Genomic DNA, 22,722 nt, shown 5'->3' with positions numbered 1-22,722 from the left:
CCGTTGGTGGGGGGGTGCGCGTTGTTTTGACAGGTGGTTCGCACCTCGGGAGGATGGGGGAGAAGGGAGAGGGGGGGTGGGGTGGGGGGGCGTTGGGGTTTTGTCAGTGGGAAGCTGGGGGGAGATGGAGATTGGGCGAGGAAGAGTTGGCGTGTGAGGGGCACGTCAGCCTGAGTTTATTCTGCTAGGCTGGACGCGGCCGGTTAAAACTACAAAGCGGAGCTGGGTCGGGATGGAAAAAACAGTCGTGGGGCTCCCGGAGCTCCGCTGAAGGCTCCCCGGGTTGGCTCGGCCGCCGAAATGCCAGCCCGTTGAGCGGGATGCTCCCGCCCCATCACCGACCCCTTTCCCTTCCATCGTTCCCTCCGCAGAGCTCCTCCTGGCCGGCAAACTCAGCGAGTATGGTGTGATCGTCCCCTTCAGCGCCGATTGCCGGGGTCGCTTCCTTTCGCACGTGGTGTCCGGTGAAGCGGCGGCGACGGTGGGGATCGGCGGAGCCGCCTGCCCCCCCTTCCCGCCGCCGTCCCACCGCCGCCGCCGCATCCCGCGCAGCCCCCTCGATGAGTCCCCCCGGGCCCGTGGGGCGGCCGCCGGCCGCTTGCTCTACTTCAATGTCACCGTTTTCGGGACGGAGCTGCACCTCCGGCTGAGGCCCAACCGGCGGCTGCTGCCGCTGGGCGCCGTGGCTGAATGGCAGGAGGATTTTGAGGTGCTGTTCCGGGAGCCCCTCCAACAGCGCTGCCTTTTCACCGGCGACATCACCGGCATGCCTGGAGCCGCCGTGGCCATCAGCAACTGCGACGGACTGGTAAGCTGGGAGCCGGGGCGGGGGTGTATGTGTGTGTGTGTGGGGTGATTTGTGTGCCCTGCCCACCGTTTTGCCTGGGGGAGGGGTGGATTTTGGGGGTGGTTTTCTCTTCGAGCTGGATCGTGGTGTCCGACGACCTGGTGCCCTTTGCCTGCTCTGGGTTTGCTGTCCCCACAAAGCTTGTAAGCAGGGCAGGGCACCATACTTGCCCTCATATAGCTGCACCTCTTGTTATTTAAAGGTGGTGGTGGGGTAAAAATCACCTGGGGTTGCCTCCTGCCTTTAGATGGACCCTGTCAGAAGCTGGTACTCCAGGCCGGGCACCCACGCTGCATTAACATCCTCGCTCACCCGTGCTTTGGCCTTGGGAAAGTGCTTTAGGAGCTTTCTCTCCACATTTCCCATCTCTTCAGGGAGGCTGAGCCCTCTTGGCCCTCTGAAATCCCTGTCAGCAGGTGGTCTTGCTCCTGCTGAGCAGAGTTTTTGGGGCAGGACCTCTTTTGTTTTTGACTAATGACTGACATGCTCAGAGCCTTTTGGCTTTCTGAGAGTAGGGGGAGCAGCGTGGATAACCCCACTGCCACCACCCTTTAATCACTTAAATGGCTCCATTACAGTCTCACAGTATCACCAAGGTTGGAAGAGACCTGAAAGATCATCAAGTCCAACCTGTCACCACAGACCTCATGACTAAACCATGGCACCAAGTGCCACATCCAATCCCCTCTTGAACACCTCCAGGGATGGAGATTCCACCACCTCCCTGGGCAGCACATTCCAATGGCTAACAACTCTCTCTGGGAAGAACTTTCTTCTCACCTGATGATCTTTGAGATCGTCCAGTCCAACCTATCACCCAGCACCATCTCATCAACTAAACCATGGCACCAAGCACCCCATCCAGTCTCCTCCTAAACACCTCCAGGGATGGGGACTCCACCACCTCCCTGGGCAGCACATTCTAATGGCTAACAACTCTATCTGGGAAGAACTTTCTCCTCACCTCCAGCCTAAACCTCCCCTGGCACAGCTTGAGACTGTGTCCTCTTGTTCTGGTGCTGCTTGCCTGGGAGAAGAGACCAACCCCCACCCGGCTACAACCTTCCTTCAGGGAGTTGGAGACAGCAACAGGGTCACCCCTGAGCCTCCTCTTCTCCAGGCTAAGCAACCCCAGCTCCCTCAGCCTCTCCTCACAGGGCTGTGCTCCAGACCCCTCCCCAGCCTCGTTGCCCTTCTCTGGACACATTCAAGTATCTCAATGTCCTTCCTAAATTGAAGGGCCCAGAACTGGACACAGGACTCAAGGTATGGCCTAAGCAGTGCTGAGTCCAGGGGCACAATGACCTCCCTGCTCCTGCTGGCCACACACTATTCTTGGTGCAGGCCCCATTAGCTCTCCAGATTTTCCTCTGAGCCAATTTAACTCTTGTTTCAGGTGCCAGCATTTGCTGGTTTCTCCTGGTACTGCTTCTATTACTCCTCAGTTGGGATTAAATGCCTTATTTTGTCATATATATATATATATATACACACACACACCTCCTCCTTTTTTTTTGGGTTGCTTTATTCTGGGAGTTCCTGAAGCCAATTTTGGCTGTGTGCACAAAGAGTTTGGCATTCCTTTCTTTTTATATAGGGCCTGGTGTTGGCTGCAGGAGCAGAAATGATAGAGCAGCACAGCTAGAAATACACACTTCACCTCCATACAGGAGCTTATTTTTGGGGTTGATTCTTTTTCATCTCTTTGTGTGTTTTTTTGGCCACAGTTTTAGCACAAAGTCCAGCCCTTTGGAAGGGTCCTTCTCAGGTTCAGCTGTGGATGTGGGGCAGGGATTCCTCTGTGATGTGGATCTGGGGCTGGCAAGTTTGGGTGGGCTTGAAAACAAAAAGCTTTAAAGGTGTTTCATAGAATCATAGAATCAGCCAGGTGGGAAATGACCTCAGAGATCATCGAGTCCAACCTATTACCTAATACCTAACACCTCCTGACAGCTAAACCATGGCTCCAGGTTGACGCATCCAAGCCTTTCTTGAACACCTCCAGGGGTGGTGACTCCACCACCTCCCTGGGCAGCACATTCCAATGGGAAAGTTCTGGGAAGAACTTTCTCCTCACCTCCAGCCTAAACTTCCCCTGCCACAGCTTGAGGCTGTGTCCTCTTGTTCTGGTGCTGCTTGCCTGGCAGAAGAGACCAACCCCCACGTGGCTACCACCTCCCTTCAGGGAGTTGGAGACAGCAAGAAGGTCTCCTCTGAGCCTCCTCTTCTCCAGGCTAAGCAACCCCAGCTCCCTCAGCCTCTCCTCACAGGGCTGTGCTCCAGACCCCTCCCCAGCTTTCTTGCCCTTCTCTGGACACCTTCCAGCATCTCAACATCTTTCCTAACCTGAGGGGCCCAGAACTGGACACGGGACTCAAGGTGTGGCCTAACCAGTGCTGAGTCCAGGGGCAGAATGACCTCCCTGCTCCTGCTGGCCACACTGTTCCTGATGCAGGCCAGGATGCCATTGGCCTTCTTGGCCACCTGGGCACACTGCTGGCTCAAGGCAAGCAACTGGTAGTGCTGTGCCTGGAAGGAAAGGTGGCTTTTAAGTCTGGAAGTTGCACTGCAGATGTAATTTCCCTTGGTATTGTGAGAGGAGGGATGCTGGAAGCTGAATCCACGTCATGCTGAAACCAGGAAGAGTGAACATGGTGTTAGGAGGTTCCTCTTCCCCAGCTCTACTCTTAGGCTCTGTCTTAAATAGTCTTGACTTTTACTTTTCTGGGCTTTTCTTGGCTTTAGCCCCAAGTTCTCTATCCTGGCCCCCTGCACATGGTGGGGATTGTGGTTATTTTTGCCCTGTTTGGGAGAAACTGGCACAGGTTGCCCAGGGGAGGTGGTGGAAGCCTCCTGCCTGGAGGTGTTTGCAGCCAGGCTGGAGGTGGCTGTGAGCAACCTGCTGCAGTGTGAGGTGTCCCTGCCCATGGCAGGGGGCTTGGAACTGGATAATCCTTGAGGTCCCTTCCAACCCTGACAATTCTGTGATTCTATCTAGCTGGTACCACAGGGTGTATCATAGTAGTATCATAGAATCAGTCAGGGTTGGAAGGGACCACAAGGATCATCTAGTTCCAACCCCCTTGCCATGGGCAGGGACACCCCACATGAGATCAGGCTGGCCAGAGCCTCATCCAGCCTGGGCTTAAACACCTCCAGGGACAGGGCCCCAACCACCTCCCTGGACAACCCATTCCAGGGCTTCACCACTCTCATGGGGAAGAACTTCCTCCTCACCTCCAGCCTGAATCTCCCCACTTCCAGCTTCATTCCATTCCCCCTAGTCCTATCACTACCTGAGATCCTGAGCAGTCCCTCCCCAGCCTTCCTGTAGCCCCCTTCAGATACTGGAAGGCCACAATGAGGTCAGCTCAGAGCCTTCTCTTCTCCAGACTGAACAGCCCCAACTCCTTCAGTCTGTCCTCACAGGAGAGGTGCTCCAGCCCTCCGCTCATCCTCCTGGCCCTTCTCTGGACACGTTCCAGCACCTCCAGATCCCTCTTGTCATAGGGGCTCCAGAACTGGAGGCAGTACTCCAGGTGGGGTCTCCCCAGAGCTGAGCAGAGGGGCAGAATCACCTCCCTTGCCCTGCTGGCCACACTTCTCCTGATGCAGCCCAGGATCTGCAGGTGGTTTTGCAGGTGGATTTATTGAGCCCATAGCTGTCTTGCCATCCCTGGTACTCCCTGCCCCAAGCCCACTTCTCTAAGCTCATGTAAAGGAGCAAGTGGCTCTTCCTGTGGGATCAACAGCTCTGGGTGCTTGCTTCATCTGCCTTTCCCTTCATTAACCCCCTGTGGGGGCTTTGTGGCCTCTGGGTGGGATTAGCCAAGCCACGTTGTGCTGATGCAGAGGGCTGTGCAAACCCCAAGGGCTTCTGCAGGCAGTTTTGGTGCATCCCCCTTTGGGAAGCTTAGCGTCGTGGGTGCCGCTGTGTTGCCTTGCAGATGTTTTGCTTCTTCCTGTGGAGCTCCAGCAGCACCAGGGAAGATGAAAAAGAACAAGAGCAAAAAAACAAGGCCTGTTTTGTTGTTTGTTTCCTTCCTCCAATGTCTTTCTGCTCCATGGCCAGCAAGTGAAGTGCAAGCAATTTCCCGTCCTCTGACAGAGCGCTTTCCCATCATCCGATGGAGAACATGTGGTGGATTGCAGGCTAGGGGGGAAGAGGTCAGGAGGACAGAGAGCCTGAGCACAGGCTCTGCTCCTCCCTCAGTGAAGAGGGGTTTGTGACAGGGCCAATTCAGCAGTTGGTTTCTGGCTTTTCCTGGGTTTTCTGGCTGGGGTAGATTGCTGGTCCTCTGGTTTAAGTTAGTCTGACAGCTAATATATCCCCTTTGGGGGAGCTGTGAGACCAAGAGGATGCCCAACCCCAGGGTGGCAGGGCTTGGAAGGGACCTCCTCAGATCCTCCAGTCCCACCCAGCTCCTAAAGCAGGCTCCCCCCCAGCAGCTTGCCCAGGCTCACAATGTCCAGATGAGTTTGGAGTCTCTCCAGAGAAGAAGACTCCATAACCTCTGTGGGCAGCCTGCTCCAGGGCTCTGGCAGTCTCACAGGAGAGAATTTTGTTCTCCTGTTCAGATGGAAGCCCCTGGGCTCCAGTTTGTGCCCACTGCCCCTTTTCCTGTCCCTGGGCACCACTGCAAAGGCTTTGTCCCCATCCTCTTGCCCCCCACCCTTTAGCTGTTGGTGAGTATTGATCAGATCCCCTCTCAGGCTGCTCTCCTCCTGCTGCTCTCCTCCAGACTAAACATCCCCAGGGCTCTCAGCCCTTCCTGCTCACAGAGCTGCTCCAGCCCCAGTGGGGCTTCCACTGGCCTCTCTCTGGTGGTTCCCTGTCTCTTGAACTGGGGAGCCCAGAGCTGAACCTGGTTCACCATATGTGGCCTGACTAGGGCAAAGGAGAGGGCCAGGAGCAGCTGCCTTACCCTGCTGGCCACACTCTTCTGAATGCCCCCCAGGATCCCATTGACATCAATGACCACATTGTTGGCTCCTGGTGAGCTTGTCCACCAGCACCCCCAGGTCCTTCTCCACAGAGCTGCTTTGCAGCAGGTCAGCCTGTACTGCTGCAGCAGGTGAAAGCCCCTGCATGGGTAAAACTCCCCAGAAGTGGTACAAAGAGCTGGCTGTAGCAAATGGAGCAAGAATCACAGAGTGACAGCATATTAGGGGTTGGAAGGGACCTCCAGAGGTCATCCAGTCCAACCCCCCTGCCAAAGCAGGTGCATCCAGATGGGCTTGGAATCTCTCCAGAGGAGGAGACTCCACAACCTCTCTGGGCAGCCTGCTCCAGGGCTTGGATGTTATTTATGCCCATGCTGTACCTCCAGCATGAAGCAGCAGAGCATCTGGGAGGGATGGAGTCACAGAATCATGGAATGGTCCAGGCTGGAAGGGACCTCCAAAGGTCATCCAGTCCAACCCCCCTGCAGTCAGCAGAGACACCCCCAACTAGATCAGGCTGCCCAGAGCCCTCTTGAGCCTCACCTTGAATATCTCCAGGGAAGGGACCTCAACCACCTCCCTGGGCAACTTCTTCCAGTGTTCCACCACCCTCATGGTGCAGAACTTGTTCCTAACATACACTCTAAATCTGCTCTTCTCTGGCTTGAAGCCATTGCCCCTTGTGCTGTCCCTGCAGGCATTTGCAAACAGTCTCTCCCCATCCCCCTTCAGGTACTGGCAGGCTGTTATTAGGTCTCTTCTCCAGGCTGAACACCCCCAGCTCCCTCAGCCTGTCCTTGTATCAGAGCTGCTCCAACCCCCTAATCATTTTCATGGCCCTCCTCTGGACCCTTTCCATCAGGTCTGTGTCCTTCTTATATTGAGGGCTACACACCTGCACACAGTACTCCAGGGGAGGTCTCCCCAGAGCAGAGCCAAGTGGCAGAATCCCCTCTCTGGATCTGTGGCAATGCAGCCCAGGATGTGATTTGCCTTCTGTGCTGCAAGCTCACACTGCCTGCTTGTGTCTAGCTTCTCATCCACCAGCCCCCTCAAATCCTTTTCCTCAGGGCTTCTTTCTAACCCCTCACCCCCCAGCTGTAATGACAGTGAGGATGGTGATGGTCAGGACATGCTGGCCAGACAGGGCCTGGCTTAGTGTGGAGAGCACCAGCGGTAGGTAGCTTCCTTGCTCTTTGGCACGCCTGGGCCCTGGACTTGCCATGAACTTGTGCTGGAAGTTCTCTGTGGGTTTCAAAATGGGCTTGTGGCTTTCATGCATCCCAGTATAGTGTGTGTGGGAGGCACAGGACCACTCTTGGCCAGGGCTTCCTGCTCAAGGGAAGTGTTCTGGGATGCTGGGGATGAAGGCTGTGTACACAAGGAGATTAGGCTGTATATAAACAGAGACTGAGATTATAAATAGTGAGGGGAGGGGGGGTAGGGTGAGGGGGATGAGGAGAAAGAGAAAGCACACATTAAGTCCCCTAAATCCATATTTAGCCATGTTAAGTGAGCTCCCCCTACACCCCCCCCAGCCCCCTCAGATGCCAAAGCCATGGCACCTTCCACATGGGTTATTTGCTGCAGGGCATCCACGCGTGCAAAATCCATCCCTTGTCTTTGTCTCTCTCCTGCCAGGGTGGGAACATGCTGCTGGCCAGAACATCCCAGCCACCAAATTCCTCACTGCTAAAGTAGTGTTAGGCAGAGAGCTCCCTCCCTCCCCCCTGCTTTTTGGCCCCAGAGGGACACATCCCACTGCAGTGACAACATCCCATCTTTCCATGGCTGGCGCTTAGCAGCGGTGTGGTTGAGCTCTGAGCGTTGCTGGTGGCAGAAATGGGTGAGGAATTGGGGACAGAGTGGCTGGGGGGCAGGAGGTGATCTGTTAGAGGGGAGGAGAGCTCTGCAGAGGGACCTTGCCAGGCTGGACAGATGGGCAGAGTCCAAGGGCAGGAGATTGAACACATCCAAGTGCCAGGTTCTGCACATTGGCCACAGCAACCCCAGGCAGTGCTACAGGCTGGGGTCAGAGTGGCTGAGAGCAGCCAGGCAGAGAGGGACCTGGGGGTGCTGATTGATAGTAGGCTGAACATGAGCCAGCAGTGTGCCCAGGTGGCCAAGAAGGCCAATGGCATCCTGGCCTGCATCAGGAACAGTGTGGCCAGCAGGAGCAGGGAGGTCATTGTGCCCCTGGACTCAGCACTGGTTAGGCCACACCTTGAGTCCTGTGTCCAGTTCTGGGCCCCTCAGGTTAGGAAAGATGTTGAGACACTGGAAGGTGTCCAGAGAAGAGCAAGAAAGCTGGGGAGAGGCCTTGAGCACAGCCCTGTGAGGAGAGGCTGAGGGAGCTGGGGTTGCTTAGCCTGGAGAAGAGGAGGAGGTGTCAGGGGAGACCTTCTTGCTGTCTGCAAGTCCCTGAAGGGAGGTTGTAGCCAGGAAGGGGTTGGTCTCTTCTCCCAGGCAAGCAGCACCAGAACAAGAGGACACAGTCTCAAGCTGCACCAGGGGAAGTTTAGGCTGGAGGTGAGGAGAAAGTTCTTCCCAGAGAGAGTTGTTAGCCATTGGAATGTGCTGCCCAGGGAGGTGGTGGAGTCCCCATCCCTGGAGGTGTTCAAGAGGGGATTGGATGTGGCACTTGGTGCCATGGTCTAGTCATGAGGCCTGTGGTGACAGGTTGGACTTGATGATCTTTGAGGTCTCTTCCAACCTTGGTGATACTGTGATACTGTGTGACAGGCTGAGAGAGTCGGGGTTGTTCAGCCTGGAGAAGAGAAGGCTCTAGGAAGACCTTCTGGTGGCCTTTCAGTACTTAAAGGGGCTGGTAAGAACTCTGGGGACAGACCTTTGAGCAGGGTCTGTGGTGACAGGACGAGGGCTGGTGCTTTAAACTAAAAGGAGGAGATTTAGATCAGGTAGAAGGAGGAAGTGCTTTCCACTGAGGGCAGTGAGACACTGGCCCAGGTTGCCCAGATAGATGCCTCATCCCTGGAACCATTCCAGGTCAGGTTGTCTGGGGCTGTGAGCAGCCTGCTTTAGCTGCAGATGTCCCTGCTGACTGCAGGGGGGTTGGACTAGGTGACCTTTAAGGGTCCCTTTCCAAGCCAAACTGTTTTGTGGTTGTATGAACCCTCCCAGTTAATGAACAAGTGTGGATTTGTCTCTCGGGATTTGCCCTGCAGCTCCTGAATTCTAAGGGGGGGGGGAAAGGGATGGGGAGGAGGAAAGGTGCTGGTTTAAATGGCCAGGGGGTGGCATGTGCCTTTGGTTACACAGATCCCTCTGTCCTCTGCTGGTTTGGTTTTCCTGTGGGCATGAGGGCTTTTCTCCAATGGGATAATCCTTGTTCTTGGCAGCCAAGGCCTGTTTGGGCTGAAAACCTGATTAATTAGCTAGCGCCGAGCGTGTCTCTGGGCCCTCACCCTGCCAGGAGCTCCCTTTCAGTCCTGGCTTGGGTCACCTGGCAAAGCCCAGATGGAGCAACTCTGTGTCCACAGGCATCCCCAAACCTCTTGCTTTGGCACAAAGAGCAGTCAGGGAGTGCAGAGGGATTGTGTTCGATGGGTTGCTGCGGATGGAGAGGGATGGAGCAGGGCTGGACCGTGCCTTGGTGCCACGCACGCCCTCGCGCTGCCAGATGCCAGGCAGCTGCACATCCTCCTGATGCCCTCTCTGGGCAGTCTGAGGGGGGAAGAGGGGGAGCTGGCAGTGGGGCTTGGTTCACACAGCCCAGCTTTCTGGGAGTTTTTGTCCAAATGAAGTGTGAATGGTGTAGGAAAAATCCATCCTGCGCTCGCAGCTCCGCTCCCCCCTCCTCGGCGCTCTTTGCCTCCCTGCCTTTATTAACTTTTCCACATTTCTGCTGTGTTGAAGTGTCAGAATTTCCTCAATTCCTGTGGGAGTTGCAGCTTTCTGCCCAGGGGGCTGGGAGGCAGGGGGAGGGGGGGGTGTCCCTTGCTTAGCCGAGGGTGGCGTGGGGCCAGTTCTTTCCTCCCATAGCCTGGAGGGATGCAGGAGAGCTGGAAAAGAGACTTCCCCCCCTGCTGCGAGCTGGCAGAGGGGAGCTTGGTGTTTCCCTTCAAATAAAAAGTCTATTTTCTCCCTCTTTCCAGTGGAATTATCCTCAAAGGGGCATTTTTTTTTCCAGTTTGGGGGATTACCTTCCTGGAGAGCTGCAGACAGCATCTGGTGTCAGAAATGTCAGCAGTGGGAGCCCCACCATGCCACAGTCCATTTGATGTGGTGCCATTAAACTGGGGGTGGCAGATTGATCCACGAGGCCAGGATCAATCTCTTGGCAGGAGCCCAAGGAAAGCTTTATTGGGGCTTTTGGGGAGGGTGTCTGGCTTCTCTTGCTGCCTCCTTACAGCTGCAACCCTTCCCAAAGTGCTGGAATACAGCCTGAGCTGCTCACTTTTGTGAGGGCTGAGCAGGTTGGGGCACGCCTGTTGTGATGGTGCTGTTGGGGGGGCTGGGTTTTGTGTTGTTTTAGTGAGTGCCAAGGTGGCTGCTGTGGTTTCTGCTTCACTCATCAGGCTGCTCTGATCATTGAATCACAGACTGGTTGGAGTTGGAAAGGGACCTTGAAAGGTCATCCAGTCCAACCCCCCTGCAGTCAGCAGGGGACATCTGCAGCTAAAGCAGGTTGCTCACAGCCTCAGACAACCTGACCTGGAGTGGTTCCAGGGATGAGGCATCTACCACCTCTCTGGGCAACTTGGGTCACTGTCTCACCACCCTCAGTGTAAGCCAATCCTTCCTTCTCTCTAGTCTGAATCTGCCTCTTTCAGAATCACAGCATTGTCAGGGCTGGAAGGGACCTCAAGGCTCAGCCAGTCCCAACCCCCTGCCATGGCCAGGGACACCTCACACTGCAGCAGGCTGCAAACACCTCCAGGCAGGAGGCTTCCACCACCTCCCTGGGCAACCTGTGCCAGTCTCTCACCACCCTCCTGGGGAACAACTTCTTCCTAACATCCAGTCTGAATCTACCCACTCCTAGTTTTGCTCCATTCCCCCCCCAGTCCTATCACCAGCTTGCTCATCAGCTCCTTTTAAGCCCTGAAAGACCACCAGGTATTTTTGGAGCCTTCTCTTCTGCAGGCTAAACAACCCCAGCTCTCTCAGCCTCTCCTCCCAGTGGAGGGCTTCCTAGCCTTAGATCATTGTTGTGGCCTCCTCTGGCTCCCCTCCTCAGTCCTGTCCTGTGCTGAGGACTGCAGAGCCGGTCCCAGCACTGCAGGTGGGGTCTCAGCCGCGCGGAGCGGTGTGCTCGGATGCTCACACAAGTCCTTGCAGTAGCCTCTTTGCGCCTGGCTCCTGGAATCAGCAGCAGCCTGCATCCTCCTCTGGGGGAAAGCAGGGGTGAGGAGGTCTGGGCTCCTTTGTTTCCTCTTGTGCTCAGCTCTGGTGAGGCCACACCTTGAGTGTTGTGTCCAGTTTGGGGTATCTCAACACAGGAGAGATGTGGAGGTGCTGGAGGCAGGGCAGAGGAGGGCAAGGAAGCTGGGAAGGGCCTGGAGAATAAATCTGATGAGGAGCAGCTGAAGGAGCTGGGGATGGTTAGTGTGAAACAGAGGAGGCTGAGGGGAGACCTTATGGCTCTCTACAGCTACCTGCAAGGAGGTTGTGGAGAGGCTGCTGCTGGTCTCTTCTCACAGGTAATTAGTGACAGAACAAGAGGGAGCAGCCTCAAGCTGCCACTGGGTAGGTTCAGACAGGACTATAGGAAGAGTTTTTCCACAGCAAGAGTGCTCAGGCACTGGAATGTGCTGCCCAGGGAGGTGGTGGAGTCCCCAACCCTGTATGTGTTTGAAGGTGGTTTGGGTGTGGTGCTTGGGGCTATGGTTTAGGGGTGACCCTTGCAGAGTAGGGCTCTGGGCTGGGCTTGGTGATCCCCAGGGTCTGCTCCAACCTGGGTGTTCCTGTGATTTTGTGAAGAAGCTGAGGAAGGGCCTGGAGAATAAATCTGATGAGGAGCAACTGAAGGAGCTGGGGATGGTTCGTGTGAAACAGAGGAGGCTGAGGGGAGACCTCATCACTGTTTACAATGACCTGAAAAGACACTGTGGGGAGGCTGCTGCTGGTCTCCTCTCACAGGTTGTGACAGAGCAAGAGGGAATGGCCTCAAGCACCAACTGGGTAGGTTCAGACTGGACATTAGGAACACTTTTTCCACATCAAGAGTGCTCAGGCACTGGAATGTGCTGCCCAGGGAGGTGGTGGAGTCCCCAACCCTGGAGGTGTTTGGAGGTGGTTTGGATGTGGTGCTTGGGGCTATGGTTTAGGGGTGAGCCTTGCAGAGCAGGGCTCTGGGCTGGGCTTGGTGATCCCCAGGGTCTGCTCCAAGCTGGGTGTTTCTGTGCCCCTGTGATTCCTTGAGCCATGTCTAATCAGTCACGAGCTGCAGAGCGGCACAGACCCAAGTGGGCTGTGGCTGAGGCCCAGGCTCTTTCAGCCCTTAATCCAGCCTTGCCCCGGCCTGGCGCTGCGGCTTTCCTCTGGCTGCCTGACTCAGCAAGGCCTGGCTTTGCCCCTAAGCCGGCTTTGGGCTGCCTCACCCCGGGTGGAACGCTCCCTGGCGGAGCTGCCAGCGGGGTAGAAGTGTCCCGGCAGACCTCCTCTCGGGGCAGGGCTGGCTTCTGGCACTGGGGTTAAATAGGCATCCAGGCAGGGGCACCGCACCGGTGTGGCTCCAGCCCAGCTTGGTGCTGGGGGGCAAGCTGCACGGTCAGGGGGCTGGAGAGCCTCTCCTGTGGTGCCAGGCTGGAAGGGCTTGGTCTCTTCTCCCAGGCAACCAGCGACAGAACAAGAGTAGAATGGAATGGAATGGAATGGAATGGAATGGAATGGAATGGAATGGAATGGAATGGAATGGAATGGAAGGGAATGGAATAGGATAGAATGGAATGGAATGGGATAGAATGGAATGGAATAGAATAGAATAGAATAGACCAGACCAGGTTGGAAGAGCCCTTCAAGATCATTGAGTCCAACCTATCACCCAGCACCACCTAAACAACTGAACCATGGCACCAAGCACCCCATCAAGTCTCCACCTAAACACCTCCAGTGATGCTGACTCCACCACCTCCCTGGGCAGCACATTCCAATGGGCAATCACTCTCTCTATGAAGAACTTCTTCCTAACATCCAGCCTAAACCTCCCCTGGTGAAGCTTGAGACTGTGTCCTCTTGTTCTGGTGCTGGTTGCCTGGCAGAAGAAGAGACAGTCTCAAGCTGCTCAGAGGGAAGTTGAGGCTTGATCTTAGAAAGAAGCTCTTCCCAGGAAGACAGATTGCCCATTGGAATGGGATGCCCAGGGAGGGTGTGGGGTTGGCATCCCTGGAGGTGTTTAAGACCAGCCTGGATGAGGCACTTGGTGCCATGGTCTGGTTGATTAGATATGGTTGGGTGATGAGTTGAACTTGATGATCTTGGAGGTCTCTTCCAACCTGGTTGATTCTGTGAATCGAGGCTGTTCAACCTGGAGAAGAGAATGCTCCAGGGAGACTTTATAGCTGCATGGCAATATTGAAGGGGATCTAGAGAAAGGCTGAGGAGGGGCTGTTTAGAAGAGCCTGTGGTGATAGGACAAGGGGCTGTGGTTTGAAACTGAAGCAGAGAAGGGCAAGAAAGCTGGGGAGGGGTCTGGAGCCACAGCCCTGTGAGGAGAGGCTGAGGGAGCTGGGGTTGCTTAGCCTGGAGAAGAGGAGGCTCAGGGGAGACCCTGAAGGGAGGCTATAGCCAGGTGGGGGTTGGTCTCTTCTCCCAGGCAGCACCAGAACAAGAGGACACAGTGTCAGGCTGTGCCAGGGGAGGTTTAGGCTGGAGGTTAGGAAGAAGTTCATAGAAAGAGAGATTGGCCATTGGAATGTGCTGCCCAGGGAGGTGGTGGAGTCCCCATCCCTGGAGGTGTTTAGGAAGAGCCTGGATGGGGTGCTTGGTGCCATGGTTTAGTTGATTAGATGGTGCTGGGTGATAGGTTGGACTCAATGATCTCGAAGGGCTCTTCCAACCTGGTCTGGTCCATGCCATTCCATTCCATTCCATTCCATTCCATTCCATTCCATTCCATTCCATTCCATTCCATTCCATTCCATTCCATTCCATTCCATTCCATTCCATTCCCTGTGGATTTAGGTTGAGTGTTAGGAGGAAGCTCTTATTATTAAGAGTGGTGAAGTACTGGAATGGGCTGCCCATGGATGTGGTTGAGGCCCCATCCCTGGAGACATTCAAGATCAGACTCCAGTGTGGCCCTGGGCAGCCTGCTCTAGTTGGAGGTGTCCCTGCTGTCTGCAGGGGGTTTGGACAAGAGGACCATTGGTGGTCCCTTCCAACCCAATGCAATCTGGACATTAGTTGGTGGGGAACCATCAGCATGAGTCCTGTGTGTGAGATCCAAATGGGTTTGTGATGCCAGTGTCAGATGCTCTGTGCTCTGTCCTTTGTCACTGCCTTGGGCAGTGGATGCCCACCTTCTCGTAGCACATGTGTTCAGGGATCTCAAGGCCATGTAGATGGTGGTGCTGAGGGACATGGTTTAGTGGTGACCTGGCAGTGCTGGGTTAGTGGTTGGCTGTGATCTTTAAAGGTCTCTTCCAGTCAAAACGATTCGATGATTCTGAGCAAGAAATAGCAGCAGCTTGGCCTTGCCCTCTCATCACGGCCTTGCCCTCTCATCATGGCCTTGCCCAACCATCACTGGGCCTGACCTATGGTTTGGCTCCCTGGCTTGATCTCTCTCTCATCAACACCACCTTGCCTGCTGCACCAGACTCTTAAACCAGAATAAACCAAACCAAGTTGGAAGAGACCTTCAAGATCATCGTGTCCAACCCATCAACCAATCCAACCCACCTAAACAACTAACCCATGGCACCAAGCACCCCAGCAAGTCTCCTCCTGAACACCTCCAGTGATGGTGACTCCACCACCTCCCCAGGCAGCCCATTCCAATGGGCAATCACTCTCTCTGTGTAGAACTTCTTCCTAACATCCAACCTAAACCTCCCCCGGCACAGCCTGAGACTGTGTCCTCTTGTTCTGGTGCTGGTTGCCTGGCAGAAGAGACCAACCTCTGCCTGGCTACAACCTCCCTTCAGGTAGTTGTAGAGAGCAATAAGGTCACCCCTGTGTCTCCTCCTCTCCAGGCTAAGCAACCCCAGCTCCCTCAGCCTCTCCTCACAGGGCTGTGTTCCAAACCCCTCACCAACTTTGTTGCCCTTCTCTGGACTCATTCCAGCAACTCAACCTCCTTCCTAAACTGAGGGGCCCAGAACTGGACACAGGACTATTGCTGTGATCTTTCCAGTCCTAGGTTCCTCAGGAAGGAGGGAGAAGCCCCAGAGAATAATAGAATGGTTTGGGTTGGAAGGGAGCTCTGAAGGTGAGCATGGACATTCTCCACTAGATCAGGCTGCTCAGAGCCTTGTCCAACCTCACCTTGGATGACTCCAGGGACAGGGCCTCAACTACCTCCCTGGGCAACCTGTTGCAGTCTTCCACCACCCTCGTGGTAAAGGACTTGTTCCTACCATCCAGTCTACATCTACTCTAATTTAAAACCACCCCTGGCGCCACTCAAGCTCAGGCTGTTTGGTGCTCTGAGCAACCTGACCTAGTTGCAGGTGTCACTGCAGGGGTGTTGGACTAGCTGATGTTTAAGGATCCCTTCCAACCCAAACCAGTCTGTGATTCAGTGTTCTGTCTCCTTGGTTGGAGGTGGCAGGACAAGCCCTGGCTGGAGAGGTCCTGCCCTCCTGGCCTGAGTGTCTCCTGGGATACATGTCAGGCAGGTTGATCCTAGCCCTGCTGCCCAGACTTCAGATTCTTCAGGAAGGAGGTGAAGTAAAAGCAGCCAAAACCCTGCTTTCCAGGGAAGTTCAGCAGCTAATAAAACCCAAGTGGAGCAGGAAATTTGATGAAGCCTAAGAGAGCCAGGCTGGCTGATGCCAGGGTGAAGGCAGTGCTACGTGAAGCCTATAGGGGATCCAGTGACCCAAGCGGGCTTGGAGGAGCTCCAGGTTTGCTTGGCCAACCTCTTCCTGCCTCTCTGGCCAAGCTGTCAGCCCCTGGCTTGGGCAGCAGCACTCTGAGCTGGGTTAGGAACTGGCTGGAGGCTGAGCCCAGAGAATGGTGGTGAATGGTGCCACAGCCAGCTGGCAGCCAGGCACCAGTGGTGTGCCCCAGGGATCAGTGCTGGGCCCTGTGCTCTTTAACATCTTCACTGATGATCTGGATGAGGGGATTGAGTCAGTCATCAGTAAATTTGCAGATGAGACCAAGCTGGGGGCAGGAGTTGATCTGCTGGAGGGTAGAGAGGCTCTGCAGAGGGACCTTGCCAGGCTGGCCAGATGGGCAGAGTCCAAGGGCAGGAGATTGAACACATCCAAGTGCCAGGTGCTGCACATTGGCCACAGCAACCCCAGGCAGTGCTACAGGCTGGGATCAGAGTGGCTGAGAGCAGCCAGGCAGAGAGGGACCTGGGGGTGCTGGTTGATGGTAGGCTGAACATGAGCCTGCAGTGTGCCCAGGCAGCCAAGAGGGCCAATGGCATCCTGGCCTGCATCAGGAACAGTGTGGCCAGCAGGAGCAGGGAGGTCATTCTGCCTCTGTACAGTGCACTGGTTAGGCCACCCCTTGAGTCCTGTGTCCAGTTCTGGGCCCCTCAGTTTAGGAAGGAGGTTGACTTGCTGGAGCATGACCAGAGAAGAGCAACAAAGTTGGTGAGGGGTTTGGAACACAGCCCTGTGAGGAGAGGCTGAGGGAGCTGGGGTTGCTTAGCCTGGAGAAGAGGAGACTCAGGGGAGACCTTCTTGATGTCTACAACTCCCTTAAGGGAGGTTGTGGACAGGCAGAGGTTGGTCTCTTCTGCCAGGCAAGCAGCACCAGAACAAGAGGACCCAGTCTCAGGCTGTGCCAGGGGAGGTTTAGGCTGGAGGTTCCCTCAGCCTCTCCTCACAGGGCTGTGCTCCAGACCCCTCCCCAGCTTTCCTGCCCTTATCTGGACACCTTCCAGCATCTCAACATCTTTCCTAACCTGAGGGGCCCAGAACTGGACACAGAACTCAAGGTGTGGCCTAAGCAGTGCTGAGTCCAGGGGCACAATGACCTTCCTGCTCCTGCTGGCCGCACTGTTCCTGATGCAGGCCAGGATGCCCTTGGCCTTCTTGGCCACCTGGGCACACTGCTGGCTCACATTCAGCTGCTGTCAATCAGTACCCCCAGGTCCCTCTCTGCCTGGCTGCTCTCAGCCACTCTGACCCCAGCCTGTAGCACTGCCTGGGGTTGCTGTGGCCAATGTGCAGAACCTGGCACTTGGATGTGTTCAATCTCCTGCCCTTGACCTCTGCCCATCTGTCCAGCCTGGCAAGGTCCCTCTGCAGAGCTCTCCTCCCCTCTAACAGATCAACAGATTTAAGGTCCCTTCTCACCTAAACCATTCTCTGTGTCCATGAACATGGCAATGGATCCACCCCAGTGGTGTGGAGGAGCAGCAAGCCACCCTGTCTGTTTGGGTTGGATTTTTCAGCCCTTGTGAATCAATCTTCACTGAGTACTCTGAGTGTGTGTTCACTTCTGTCTCTACAAACCCACATCCCTTTTTTCCTTCCTCCCCTTCCTTGTCTGTGTTCTTGTGGAGTGCAGGCTGGCTTGATTCGAACAGACAGCAGTGAGTTCTTCATTGAGCCCTTGGAGAGGGGGCAGCAGGCGCTGGAGGAGCACGGCAGGGCCCACGTGGTGTACCGGCGCTCAGCCATCCGCCAGGACAGCGCCCAGCCCCGCCACCACCTCCACCCTGAAGGTAGGAGCCCCTTGAATCCAGCCTGGGTCACACAGGATCCCAGAATCAACCTCCATGATCATGGAATTGATCTCCAAACTGGTGACACATGGGTGTGATGGGTGACCACTAGATGGATAAGGAACTGGCTTGATGGCTGCACCCAAAGAGTGGCTGTCAATGGCTCCATGTCCCAGTGGAGGCCAGGGACAAGCAGAGTCCCTCAGGGATCAGTCCTGGGACCTGTCTTGTTCAACATCTTTGTGGGTGCCAGGGACAGTGGCATTGAGTGCACCCTCAGCAAGTTTGCTGCTGACACCAAGCTGTGTGGTGCAGTAGACAGGCTGGAGGGAAGGGAGGCCATCCAGAGGGACCTGGACAGGCTGGAGAGGTGGGCACAAGCCAACCTCATGAGGTTCAACAAGACCAAGGGCAGGGTCCTGCAGCTGGGTGGAGGCAATCCCAGGCACAAATCCAGGCTGGGCAGGGACTGGCTGGAAAGCAGCCCTGAGGAGAGAGCCTTGGGGGTGCTGGTGGAGGAGAAACTCACCAGGAGCTCTCAGTGTGCACTTGCAGCCCAGAAAGCCAATCAGATCCTGGGCTGCAGCAGGAGAAGTGTGGCCAGCAGGGCAAGGGAGGTGATTCTCCCCCTCCGCTCAGCTCTGGGGAGACCCCACCTGGAGTACTGCCTCCAGTTCTGGAGCCCCTATGACAAGAGGGATCTGGAGGTGCTGGAAGGTGTCCAGAGAAGGGCCACAAGGATGAGCAGAGGGTTGGAGCTCCTCTCCTATGGAGACAGGCTAAGAGAGTTGGGGCTGTTCAGTCTGGAGGAGAGAAGGCTCTGAGGAGACCTTCTTGTAGCCTTCCAGGATCTGAAGGGGGCTGCAAGAGAGCTGGGGAGGGACTTTTGAGGCTGTCAGGGAGGGATAGGACTGGGGGGAATGGAGCAAAACTAGAAGTGGGTAGATTGAGATTGGCTGTCAGGAAGAAGTTGTTGCCCATGAGGGTGGTGAGAGCCTGGCACAGGTTGCCCAGGGAGGTGGTGGAAGCCTCCTGCCTGGAGGTGTTTGCAGCCAGGCTGGATGTGGCTGTGAGCAACCTGCTGCAGTGTGAGGTGTCCCTGCCCATGGCAGGGTGGTTGGAGCTGGCTGAGCCTTGAGCTCCCTTCCAGCCCTGACAGTTCTGCGATTCTTCTCCCTCCCTGGGCATCCCGCTCCGGTGTCTCACCACCACCCTGATGGTGAAGGTCACCTCACTGACTGTTTCTTTCTCTGCTCCCCTCCCTCCCCCATGCCTTGCTCAGTGCCTGGGGTGCAGGTGGGGGATCTCCCCAACTCCCTGGAGCCGCTGGCGGCGCGGCTGGGCGACGCCGAGCGCAAGCGGCGCCACGCCAGGAAGGACGACTACAACATCGAGGTCCTGCTGGCGGTGGATGACTCCGTCGTACGCTTCCACGGCAAGGAGCACGTCCAGAACTACGTCCTCACCCTCATGAACATAGTAAGGCTTGGCTTTGGTGGCTCCCACCCCACCCTTTGGCTTACTGCTCTTCTGGTGCCGAGTGGCTGTTACCCTGGGGAGAAACACCTGACCAAACGAAAGCCAAGCGGGTTCGGATGGGGAAGAGTCGTGCAGGAAGGGCTGTTCCTTCACTGGGGCTGCCAGGGTTGGTGTTTAATAGGTGTGGCAGAGGTCTCTCTGTGCTCATTGAGGCACCCCCCAGCGAGTTTGGGGGTGGCACCAGGCTGTGTGGCCCAGCTGGCACGCTGGAGGGAAAGGATGGCATCCAGGGGGACCTGGCCGAGGTGCAGAGGTGTGCCCAAGCCAACCTCATGAAGGTCAACAAGGCCAAGGGTAAGGTCCTGCACCTGGGTCAGGGTTGATCTGCTGGAGGGTAGAGAGGCTCTGCAGAGGGACCTCGACAGGCTGGACAGATGGGCAGAATCCAAGGGCAGGAGATTGAACACATCCAAGTGCCGGGTTCTGCACATTGGCCACAGCAACCCCATGCAGTGCTACAGGCTGGGGTCAGAGTGGCTGAGAGCAGCCAGGCAGAGAGGGACCTGGGGGTGCTGGTTGATGGTAGGATGAACATGAGCCTGCAGTGTGCCCAGGCAGCCAAGAGGGCCAATGGCATCCTGGCCTGCATCAGGAAGAGTGTGGCCAGCAGGAGCTGGGAGGTCATTGTGCCCCTGGGCTCAGCACTGGTTAGGCCACACCTTGAGTCCTGTGTCCAGTTCTGGGCCCCTCAGTTTAGGAAGGAGGTTGACTTGCTCGAACGAGTCCAGAGAAGGGCAACAAAGTTGGTGAGGGGTTTGGAACACAGCCCTGTGAGGAGAGGCTGAGGGAGCTGGGGCTGCTTAGCCTGGAGAAGAGGAGGCTCAGGGGTGACCTTATCACTCTCTACAACTACCTGAAGGGAGGTTGTAGACAGGCTGATGATGGTCTCTTCTCCCAGGCACCCAGTACCAGAACAAGAGGACACAGTCTCAGACTGCGCCAGGGGAGGTTCAGGTTGGATGTTAGGAAGAAGTTCTACACAGAGAGAGTGATTGCCCATTGGAATGGGCTGCCTGGGGAGGTGGTGGAGTCGCCGTCATTGAAGGTGTTCAGAAGGAGACTTGCTGGGGTGCTTGGTGCCATGGGTTAATTGTTTGGGTGGGTTGGATTGGTTGATAGGTTGGACACCATGATCTTGAAGGTCTCTTCCAACCTAGTTTGGTTTATTCTAATAAAGGTTTATTCTAATTCTAATAAAGGACAATCCCCAGCACAAATCCAGGCTGGGAGAGGAGTGGCTCAAGAGCAGTCTGGAGGAGAAGGGCTTGGGGGTGTCAATTGGTGATGAACTCCCCAGGAGCTGTTTAAGCCCAGGCTGGACGAGGCTCTGGCCAGCCTGGTCTAGTGTGGGATGTCCCTGCCCATGGCAGTGGGGTTGGACCTAGATGATCCTTGTAGTCCCTTCCAACCCTGACTGATACTATGATACTATGAGCTGGCAATGGTCACTGGCAGCCCAGCAGGCAGCTGTGTGCTGGGCTGCATTCAAAGCAGTGAGAGCAGCAGCACAGGGAGGGGATTCTGCCTCTCTGCTCTGCTCTGCTGAGACCCCACCTGGAACACTCCACCCAGCTCTGGTGCCCCCAGCAGAAGAGGGAAAACATTGAACTGTGGGAGCAGGTCCAGAGGAAGGCCATGAAGATGATCAGAGGGCTGGAGAACCTCCCCTATGGGGGCAGGCTGAGAGAGTTGGGGCTGTTCAGCTGGAGAAAAGCAGGCTCCAGGGAGACCTTAGAGCAGCCTTCCAGTACCTGAAGGGGGCTACAAGAAAGCTGGGGAGGGACTTTTTGCAAGGACTTGTAATGATAGGATGAGAGGTAATGGATTGAAGCTTGAGGAGGGCAGATTCAGACTGGAGATTAGGAAGAAATTCTTCCTGATGAGGATGGTGAGACACTGGAACAGGTTGCCCAGGGAGGCTGTGGTTCCCCCCTCCCTGGAGGTGTTCAAGGCCACCTTGGATGAGGCCTTGAACAACTTGGGCTACTGGAAGTTGTCTCTGCCTAGGGCAGAGGGTTTGGAACTAGATGATCTTTAAGGTCCCTTCCAACCTCAATCATTCTTTGAATCTATGAAGCTCCATCATGTTCTCCTGGTTGATGGCAAGATTGGGTGTGTTGGCTGCCATTATTTTTCCATCAGGAGCCTCCTGCCTGGAGGTGTTTGCAGCCAGGCTGGATGTGGCTGTGAGCAACCTGCTGCAGTGTGAGGTGTCCCTGGGCATGGCAGGGGGGTTGGAGCTGGCTGAGCCTTGAGGCCCCTTCCAGCCCTGACAATTCTATGCTTCTTGAAGGGAGAAGCCACAGGCTTCCTCCTTCCCACCCAGGGCTCTTCCCACATTATGGGGGTTGGAGGATGAGGTCATTTTTCCCTTTCCCCATCCTGGGATGGGGAGGGATTGGATTGGGGGTTTTGAGAGCCTGAGGCTTGTCAGCCTGAAGCAAAAGTTCGGTTTGCCTAATCAAAAGGTTGGTTTGTCTAATCAAAAGCTTGGCTTCCAGGCACATTTCATGGTTTAGACCCCACAGGGCAGGACTTTTCAGGGAGTGAATGCACAGGATGCTGTGCTGGGGGAGAGAAGGGAGGACCTCTTGCTCTATTCAGTCCCTGGGGACTTCCATCAATTAAATGAAAGGAAAATGAGAAAGGCAGCATCAATAAAATAAAAAGGGGGGGTGGTGTGTGGAGAGGGGGAAGGAAAGCTCCAGGGTAATGCATGCAACAAATACTTCCCCCAAGTATTATGTCCTCCTATACATTCCCCCTCCACCCCCTTCCCCTCCTTTCTGTCTGCTTTCCAGAGCATTTTCTTTCCAGCCTTGCCGTGACCTCCGTCCGCCTCCTCTTCCCTTGGTGTTTCCTTACCAGCTCAGATTGCCCTGAAAATACTCAATTCAGCAGGAGGGGGGAAAAAAAAAGGCAGCAAACCAAAACCAACAACAACAGAAAGAAAACACCCCACCAACAAAACTTGCTTTCTGGCCTGGATGGCACAGAGAGAGAGGAAGGTGCTGGGGTTACGGTGGGGAGGAGCGTGCTGGGACCACACAACTGAACGCTTAATCCCATTGAAGCTGCAGGCAAGGAGGAGAAGCTTGGCCAGCCCCTCAAATGAGGAGAGGGCTTAATGGACTGGCCTGGGGAGGTGCTACCAGCTGGGAGAGCCTCCAGCAGTTTCCCTTGGGGGTGTATATCCCAAGGGATAAGGGGGCAGCAAGCTTGGAAATAACCTTCCTGCCATTTCTGAGGCTGCCCGTTGGGTGCCGGCGGGGGAGGGTGCACATAGCCCTTCCCAGGCACTGCTGTAGGTAGGGTCTCGGGGGGGCTCTCCCTGGGACACAAACCCTTTTATGAGGACCTCTCTGTTGGCTGAAGCTGAGTGATAAATGATTTGTCACGGAGAGGTTGGGGTTTTATTAAACCCCCCCCTCCCTCCCAGCCCCCTCCGCCCATCCCCAGCCCTTACTTCGTTGCCAGCAGCGTGGTTGCCAAGCTTTTCAACCCAACGGAGCTGTGGCCATCCTGGGAAGCTGAGAGGGAGGATGACTGCTCCTTTTGTGCACCTAAGAGCTTCCCCACG

At 55.7% G+C, this 22,722-nt stretch overlaps 1 protein-coding gene across 4 annotated transcripts in view; it reads left to right on the top strand.

Annotated features, from left to right (window-relative positions):
• Positions 1 to 22,722, top strand: part of ADAMTS14 (ADAM metallopeptidase with thrombospondin type 1 motif 14) — a 61,746-nt gene that overhangs the window by 119 nt on the left and 38,905 nt on the right. For all 4 annotated transcript variants that reach the window (XM_068140331.1, XM_068140330.1, XM_068140329.1 and 1 more), the window contains exons 2-4: positions 372 to 808; positions 17,447 to 17,603; positions 18,886 to 19,082. In XM_068140331.1, coding sequence (XP_067996432.1) covers positions 372 to 808; positions 17,447 to 17,603; positions 18,886 to 19,082 — 791 coding nt within the window. The remainder of the gene's footprint in view (positions 1 to 371; positions 809 to 17,446; positions 17,604 to 18,885; positions 19,083 to 22,722) is intronic.

The sequence above is a fragment of the Melanerpes formicivorus genome, unplaced genomic scaffold (genome assembly GCF_026170545.1).
Source record: "Melanerpes formicivorus ecotype bairdi unplaced genomic scaffold, bMelFor1.0.p_v2 SCAF_6, whole genome shotgun sequence".
In the NCBI taxonomy this organism is placed as follows: domain Eukaryota; kingdom Metazoa; phylum Chordata; class Aves; order Piciformes; family Picidae; genus Melanerpes; species Melanerpes formicivorus.
Note: the sequence above shows the minus strand (reverse complement) of the source record. Positions and strands in the feature narration are given on the sequence as shown.